At 35.9% G+C, this 8,911-nt stretch overlaps 1 protein-coding gene across 1 annotated transcript; it reads left to right on the top strand.

Annotated features, from left to right (window-relative positions):
• Positions 1-2,059: 2,059 nt before the first annotated feature.
• On the top strand, positions 2,060-7,293 carry LOC105109238 (probable pectate lyase 8). Its single transcript, XM_011003870.1, has 7 exons — positions 2,060-2,289; positions 3,106-3,159; positions 3,739-3,816; positions 5,092-5,734; positions 5,825-5,928; positions 6,203-6,341; positions 6,452-7,293. Exons 1-7 carry the CDS (start codon positions 2,177-2,179, stop codon positions 6,671-6,673), a joined length of 1,353 nt encoding a protein of 450 aa, XP_011002172.1. The 5' UTR covers positions 2,060-2,176; the 3' UTR covers positions 6,674-7,293.
• The last annotated feature ends 1,618 nt before the right edge of the window (positions 7,294-8,911 follow it).

Raw genomic sequence — 8,911 nt, 5'->3', positions numbered from 1 at the left:
AAACAAAGAGAATTCAAATAAAAATATGCAAATCCTATACTTTGATGAGACAAATACATTTGTGATAATAATTTGGGTGTTGTGCTCATTTCACTAACTAACAAGCAATATTATTGGGTTTAAGGCCATGTTAAAAAGGAAGATTTAATAGATATAATGATTATTTATTGATAATCTATCATGTTAAAATAAAATAAAAAACAAAAGATGAGAAATTAAGTAAAGTAATGTTGTGAATACCTTATTAAGCTAGCTAACCAATTTGAGGAAATCCATCTCACTCATCTTAGTAGAGCTAAGAATTGATTTTTCGATGTACTTGCCACACTAGCATTAATGATCCAAATTGGTTATGATGAAAAGTATAGCCTGTGTGCATTAAGATAAAAATAGATAGAAAAATCTTAAGGAGGTTGAAAATGAATTATTTTTTAGATCGAGAGATACTATACAAGAGGTTGATGGACTTTTGTTGAAATTTTTGGATGAAAAGAAAGTAGACAAATCTATATATATATAAAAAATACGAGTGTGTTTGTACTAAACATGTTAATAAGCACATAATGACATAACAAATACACATTAGTGGATTTCTAGACTATAAAAAAAAAGATTGCAAAGACTATGTGCAAAGATATCGTAAATGCTAGATTTTTGCAAGCAAGATAAATACACCGTTAAGTCCTCTCCATAACATGATAACACCCTAGCTATTTGTAATGTGGGGGAATGAATATGATTGTCCAATAAAATCAAAAGTAATTAATGAACATTGATTTATCTCAGTGGCAATCGATTATTTTACAAAATAAGTTAAAGCAATTATTACATTAATATTACCTGAAAAATAGTTAAAAGATTTATCAAGAGAGACATCCGAGACCAATATTGTTTGTTAAAAGCAATATTAACTAACAATGCTAAGAATTTAAATAGAAAGTCGATTTAGGATTTATACTAATAGTGGATAATAAAAAATATTAATTCATTAACCATTCAGGATTTTGGCATTTTATTTTAAATTTTATTATAATGTTAGTCACTTAATAATTTTAAACTTTTTTTTAAAAAACAAATTATGTCAAGGCCAGTCACCTAATAATCTAGATTCATTTCTAAATTTCATGACAAGTTTGATTATATAACAATTTTGATCCATTTTTAATTTTCATATCAATTTGAACCTATTTAGATCATGTCTAGATTTTATCTTGAGATTAGTCACTTAACAATTTGAACATGTTGAAATTTTATTTAAATTTTATTTTAAGATTAGTCACTTTATAATTTGGAACTAATTAGGTTTTTATGTATTATTTTTTTTATATATAAATTTATTATACAAAGTCAAAGAATAATGAATTCTTTAATGTTTTTGTAGTGTAAGTATAGAAAAATAAAAAGAAGAGAAAATCCATAAAAAAAATATATTTTCAGTGAAGTTTTATCAAAGTCTATTGTTTCATGATTTTTGTTATTTTTGTGTGTGTTTATTTATTTATTTCTGCGGCAAAAATAAAAAAAATAAAATAAAAAAAAATAAAAAAGAATATTGAAAATGAAATACAAGAAGAAGAGAATACAAGTGACATAAGATAATAGGGAATAAAAAATTGTGACAAAAAAAGAGGGGAATAAAAAATAATAATAAAAGATTATATAAAAAAATAATTTTTTCGTGACAAAATAGAAAAATAAAAAAAGTTTTAAAAGTGAAATAAAAAGAAAAGAGTATATGTGAAAAAAAATATGATTGAAGATAGTAGAAATTAAAAAAAAATTATATAAAAAAGAAAAAAATTAAAAAATTAATTAATTAGGCAACATGGTTACGAAGGAAGTTTAATTAATTGGAGAATGAGTAAAATTGAAAAATTATAGAAAAGAATGAGAGAAAAGAAATTTCAATTAATTAGGAAATAATGGTTACGAAAGAAAAAATATAATTGTTTAATATTACTTTTCTTGTTTTTTTCTAGAAAAAGAAATTTAATTAATAGTTTTTACTGCTATGTTGGTAAGGTACTGCATGGGTGGGTCTATAAAAAGGTCGTTTGTAGGAGCTCTAAACTCCGACTCTACACTTGTTCTTCTCTCTCTCTCAACTTTTTTTTTAACTATTTCTCTGCATCATCAAATCTTTCTACAGAGAGAGAAAGAAAGAGAGAAATTGACAATGGCGGTGTCTAGGAAATGGGCTTGTGTGTTTTCTGCTGTGCTCCTGTTGTTGTTCGTTGGTGTGATGCCTACTACTTCAGGAACCAATGGTGGGATCTCTGCTCTTACCAGGTATATATACGTGTACACACACACACAAAATGTATATGTATATGCCCTTTTCTTGTCAAAAAACAAGATTAGCTCTTCATTTCCTCCGTCTCTATGTTTGTTTGGTGTGTCCTTCTGGGCTAAGAGAAACAAAGCTTTCCCTGTCCTTTTTTTCTCTCTCATTATGTTCTGGTTAAAATTTTTTACTTGGTTTCATTTTTTGGTTTTGCAATCAGAATCTCACCTGCATCCCTTGGTCTCTATATGGGTATCTTTTGGACTACAATCTGATTTCAACTGTCAATTTTTTAAAACCCCAAAAATCTTGCTACACGCAGCTCTCTTCTATGATTTTTGTTTCGCGAAATATTCTGTGCGAAAAAAATCATGGTTAGTGTCGTGTTATGAACTTCTTTTGAGTAGTAATTGAGATTTTTTAATATACTTTGTTACCGGGTTTGAAAATCTCATGATTATTGGAAAAGAAAGCTACATTATATGGTATTTTAATGGAATTCTGTCAAAGGAAAAGGATTAATTAGCAGAGGTTCCTTTTTAAGGTCTTAATTACTCTTTTTCACCATTTTGATTCTCTGCTCACTTCTCTGTTTCTTGACACCACTCCTTTAATGCCCATTTCCACAAAACTAAACAGAGTTGCTTTCTCTTCATTAATGGAGCACTCAAACTTGACAGAGAGAGCTGGAGAGAGAGAAGGGGGCCGTATAATTACATTGTTTATACTTTTCCCAACGACTGGATAACTATAATATCTTTTTCACTAGTTTATTTTTAAAAAAATCATTTTGGGTTTCTTTGTTTTTGTTGTATTTACAGGAGTGTGGAAACAGAGAAGGTAAAGAGCTCAAGCAACACAACTATGGCGGCCAGGTAGAACGCTAATTTTAACGGTTAATCTGAGCCGTTGTTTAATATGCAGTGTCTTTTTTGGACGGTCGAGTGTCTTTTATTTATCCAAAATAACCGTCTTTTAAGAATCTCTGGCCGTTGAGATCTTTAGATCTGGATCGTTTATTCTGTTACTTTTTACTACAACTGTGGATTCCGGTTAGATTAACGAGAAACCCCTGGGAGTCCTTTCTTTCCCATATTGCCCTCATACATTTTCTCGAATTCCACGTTTGTTTTCACTGCTCAGTTAAGGACAAAACAATGGTAGTTTAGTCATCAGTGTTATCTTCTCGCCGACGAGTCGTCTCGGCCAGGTAGTTCCTCTTTCGTGGAGAAACGCGTCTAAACGGTTTCACTTAGCAGACAGTGACTGACGCCTTGAGCAATGCGCACACTATAATCTCTTCTTCTTCTTCTTCGTACATTGTACTTTGCTGTGTGTCCCACATTGTGTCTACTCCATGCCTTGATTGGCACGTGTCCGCTAGTCCTCAATTTCATGGGCTCCTTCATACAACAAGGAAGGTATTGATGTGTTTTTGGTGGCGGTTGTTTCAGGTCTCAAGAAGAGGCGGATGCATTAAATGAGAAAGCAGTTGCCGAGAACCCTGAAGAGGTTGTTTCAATGGTTGAGATGTAAGTCTCTTTCTTCTCTCTTTAAAACTCGAGTAATCAATTAAGAATAATGTGGTATTGCTATTGCCCTTTAATTACAATGCAACTTATTACTTGGAATCTATCTGAATTCACTGGTAGAGGGATGATTTGGTGGTTATGGTAGGTGTTTAGAAAAGGGTTTTGAGACCCACCTCAGCTGTCCCCTTTTCAGATTTTTATTAAAACCTCATTTACTGATTTGATTAGTGTTTAATGTTTGATGATATAATGATTTTTTTTTTCCGTGGGAAATTTCCCTTTGAGTTTTTGTAGAACTTGCACTTTATGAAAAGGGATAGCGGGATTCCGAGGAATCATCCTCCCTGCACGTTCCTCTTATATCTGATGTGCTGTTGTTATTTTGACCTTTTTCACGCTGTTCCTCTCCACTACCTGCCAGCTACTGTAGTTGTGGTAGCAGGGGTAGTGAGGGAGTGAGATCTGTGTCTTTTGTCTACTGTTTCACTTATCCACCTATTGTACCTAAGGAGGTACAAATCATGCTTGATTATGAATAAAATGTCCACTTAATTAAATCTCTATAGCCCCCTGTTTTTTAATTAATTAACCTGCAGTTTTAGACACCTCCTTTTCACACAGTTCTCTTCTAAAATGCATCAGAATGAAGCTTCGCCAATGAAAGGATGTCTTAATCGAATGCTTTTTTTATGACACGCTAGTCTTAACTGTGTTTTCTGATGATATTAATTGATTGTGACCGACAATTTAGTACTTTTGTCATCTTCCCATTTTTTTTTGACCGGCCTTTTAAAATTTCAGCTCAAAATCAATTTAATGTAGTTTTTTGGCTTAGCTGAAGATGGGATGCTGAAAATTCATATAGTTGATTGTCGAGGGCATGTGGGTTCTTAATTTGTATTGTAGTTTTGAATGTGACAGCTTCGTCCATATACATGTAAGCAGGACAAACATAACGGGCATGTACACCAAGAACCCAAGATAAATCTTTCCGTTAAACTTATGGCCCTCACAAAATGACAAATTGTTTGTTTCCTGTTGCCATTTATCATACGCTTCCACTATGATGATTTAGCTAGCCCTGGCTGTTGCCACCGACACAACAGATGCTAGTGTTAAAATGCAATCAGTAATTGTTTGATGCAAATAGTAAAAAAAAATGTTTAATGCTGTTAAAAAATCGAATTGGAATTATCAATGATAAGCTTGCTTTGACTATTTGGTTGAATGGCATCTATAATACTAATGCTGATAGGATTGGATTTGACATTGCAGGAGCATCCGCAACAGTACTGAAAGGAGGAGACTTGGTTACTTCTCTTGTGGAACAGGCAATCCTATTGATGATTGCTGGCGTTGTGACCCCAACTGGCACAAGAACCGCAAGCGCCTTGCTGACTGTGGCATTGGTTTTGGCAGAAACGCCATTGGTGGCCGTGATGGTCGCTTCTATGTTGTTACTGATTCTAGTGACCATGACCCTGTAAACCCAAGGCCTGGAACTTTGCGCCATGCCGTGATCCAGGACGCTCCTCTATGGATCGTGTTCAAAAGGGACATGGTGATTCAATTGAAGCAGGAACTTATCATGAACAGCTTTAAGACCATAGATGGCCGTGGGGTCAATGTTCACATTGCTAATGGTGGGTGCATCACTATCCAATTTGTTACCAATGTGATCATTCATGGTCTCCATATTCATGACTGCAAGCCCACTGGCAATGCTATGGTGCGTAGCTCGCCATCTCATTACGGATGGAGGACAATGGCTGATGGTGATGCCGTCTCTATTTTTGGATCAAGCCACATTTGGGTTGATCACAATTCGCTTTCTAATTGTGCTGATGGTCTGGTTGATGCTGTCATGGGTTCTACTGCCATTACCGTCTCCAACAACCACTTCACCCACCATAATGAGGTTGGTTTGCTGCTTGTTTTGGTACTTTCAATGTTACTTATTTTTCTTGTTGACGGAAGCTAATGGTGCTTACTATGCCATTTAATACAGGTAATGCTATTGGGCCATAGTGACACTTACACCAGAGACAAGCAAATGCAAGTGACCATTGCGTACAACCATTTTGGAGAGGGACTGATCCAGAGAATGCCAAGGTAACATTTAATTTGACCTTTCCTATTGAAAGGACTTTGGCTTTCCGACATTGCTTTGTTATTATTATAAAATTGTCTAAAAAAAATAACATGATAGAAATCATACCCCAATAATCGACCAATAATTGGCCAAGGAAGAAAATTGCCTAATTCAAGAAACTAAACCATCTTTTGCTTGATATGATAGCTGCTGAAAATACATTGCGAGAAAGAGACCTTTGTAGTTTATTTTTGTTTATGCTTAATTCATGAATCTAAATCATGAATCATGCAGGTGTAGACACGGGTACTTCCATGTGGTGAACAATGATTACACTCACTGGGAAATGTATGCCATCGGTGGCGGTGCAGAACCCACCAAAAACAGCCAGGGCAACAGATATAATGCTCCAGTCAACCCTTTTGCAAAGGAGGTACTATACTACTAGCTAACTCCTATCGTTTTCTGTCTCCTTGTTTTCAACGTTTACGGTGAAATGCACCCCGCATAGGCTGGTTGTTGATGATTCACTGCTTTGAACAGGTGACAAAGAGGGTAGATACAGCCGCGGGCTCTTGGAAAAACTGGAATTGGAGGTCAGAGGGAGACCTGCTGCTGAATGGTGCTTACTTCACTCCATCTGGAGCTGGAGCTTCATCTAGCTATGCTCGCGCTTCAAGCTTGGGTGCCAAGTCTTCTTCCATGGTCGGGGCAATGACTGCTAATGCTGGTGCTCTTGGCTGCCGCAGGGCCCGCCAGTGCTAGTCTTTTCACTCCCATTTAAAAATTTGGCCAAAAAAAGGCCACTTAGTTTTCTCTTATTTATAATTTCTTACATCTATACAGTCCCCCCCTGCTACTGTTACTCAATGTCTCAGCCATTGTTTGTCCTGTCTATCTGCATTCACCAATCACATATATTGGCAAGTGTACATTTTTTACACGTGTCATTGTATTGTCACACCCACACTATCTCCATCCCAGTTTGCCTCTGTTATTTCTCAACCTCGGCCTGCTTCAGTTCAAAAACAATTCCTCACTCCATTATTCCAGGAGCAGGTGCAGAAGCGTTGTTCATTTGATTTCCTTTACCCTCCTTTTCCCCCCACCTTTCTTTTGCCCTTTCCATTTTCACATTTCCTTTTCTTCTAACTACCAGTCATGCATCTATCTTTCTACAGTGTCGGTCTGTTGGTCTCCACATACTGTGAAGTCTTTAGAGTCTAAAGGATTTGAATGATTTGCGTTCTTTTTTTAATTTTATTTGTGTAGTGATACAAGCAAGCAATACTACGGATTTCAAATTTGAGTCAATGGAAAGAAAGAAAAAACTTTGTCACGGACAATGCATAGAAATAGCAACGATGTTCTTTACCTTTTCCCTTTTCTCTGCTTTTTCTTTGGCAATGGATTCCTTCACATATCTTTTACTTTTTTCTTGTGCAATTTACAAATGATCCCTTAGCTGTTCCTTTCTACGGTGGCAATGATTCTGTCATGTGCGCACCCGCTGCCATCACATGATATAAAGCTATTAACCAGGCAGTCACTAGCATGATAACCTATCCAATGGAGTAACTTGCACCTATGCTTCATCGCGGGCCAAGGACTTCGTAATTTATTAATTATATCTTGAATCTACATCGACAGCATTTAGATCAGCCATGAGCTTGAATTCATGATAATGTTAATGTATTAAGCTTCCCTTCCTTCAAATGGCAAATTGGACAAGCAAAAACTTCATTAAGCTTCAAGGTCGACCAACACCAGAAGAGCACATTCTACTTTGCTGCTTCGAGTAGCATTTCAGGGTTTCTGTGAAATGTCTTCACATAGCTAATTAAACCCCTTATAAATTATTTCAGGAAATAGCGACTAGTCGTATGATAAAATCAACACACACGCAATAGTATGGTGAATTGTCACTTTCCATGTGGTTCACAACGATCGCCACCACCAGTGGGCACTAACTCAACTGTTGATTTATGGACAAGTCTCTCGGCATGTGATGCTTTTTAGACAATGGCCACAGAGGGAAATGGATAACCCGAAGGTGAGGTAGTTAATAGGTGTAATTCACATGGAAGGTTGATAAAAAAACGCATGGATCTGCACGTGAATTAGGGTCCCATATGGCATGTGAGAAGTTCTGTACCTGTGAGTGATGGGACCGATTTAATTCTTTAGCCAAGTTGCGCTCATTTTTAACAATACATGCTATTCATATGAACGTTGCTAGAGCCTAGATCTGTCATCTAAGACCATCCTCTTGCAATAACCATTTACGTCTAGCGAGCTTGCTCTGCTCCAAAAACTTTCCATATGGCCTTATTGTTTTCACACCAAGATGTTCAGATTGGATTGATTGAATTTCTTTCGTTCTTGACACCGTAGCCCCGTTCTTTGGTTACACTGCAGTGAAACATCGTGGACAAACTAGAAACTGACAAAATGTAGAAACGTTGGAAGCAGAAACTAGTCGTTATAAGACGTTTTCTACGTGTCATGAATTCTACCCAAGAAATCATGGACAGAATTATATGGAGGGAGGGTATCTTTCAGCTTGTTAGTTATTCTTGCGAATCCTAAGATTATTCTTGCAAGATCAGAATCTTACGTATACAAATCTAGGGGATGAAAACCAGAAAGGAAAACAAGTATTTTGCTTTTGGGTTGTGGGAAAAATTATCTTTGTCATGATGGTCATCCACAGAATCTAAAACAAATCGCAAGACTTGAAAGGCACAAGCTAAAGGCAGACAGGCATCTGTATTATGAAAAGGATGATTGATGGCTCCAACTTGGATGAGTAGGGCAAGAGTAGGATTGAATACTGCATGTCGCAGACAAGTTCCTAACAATTAAGCCAAAATTGTTTCAAGATTTTATTAGACATGATGACTCGTAGCTGCTATCATAACATAATAATAGACTGCTACTGTTTTTGATGGAGCTCACACGAGCCAGCTAAAAAGTGAAATGGATATGTTGTTTGTGCTCTTT

The sequence above is a fragment of the Populus euphratica genome, unplaced genomic scaffold (assembly GCF_000495115.2).
Source record: "Populus euphratica unplaced genomic scaffold, PopEup_1.0 scaffold210.1, whole genome shotgun sequence".
Classification (NCBI taxonomy): domain Eukaryota; kingdom Viridiplantae; phylum Streptophyta; class Magnoliopsida; order Malpighiales; family Salicaceae; genus Populus; species Populus euphratica.
The sequence above is the reverse complement of the archived record's forward strand: the minus strand, read 5'-3'. Positions and strand labels throughout refer to the sequence as shown.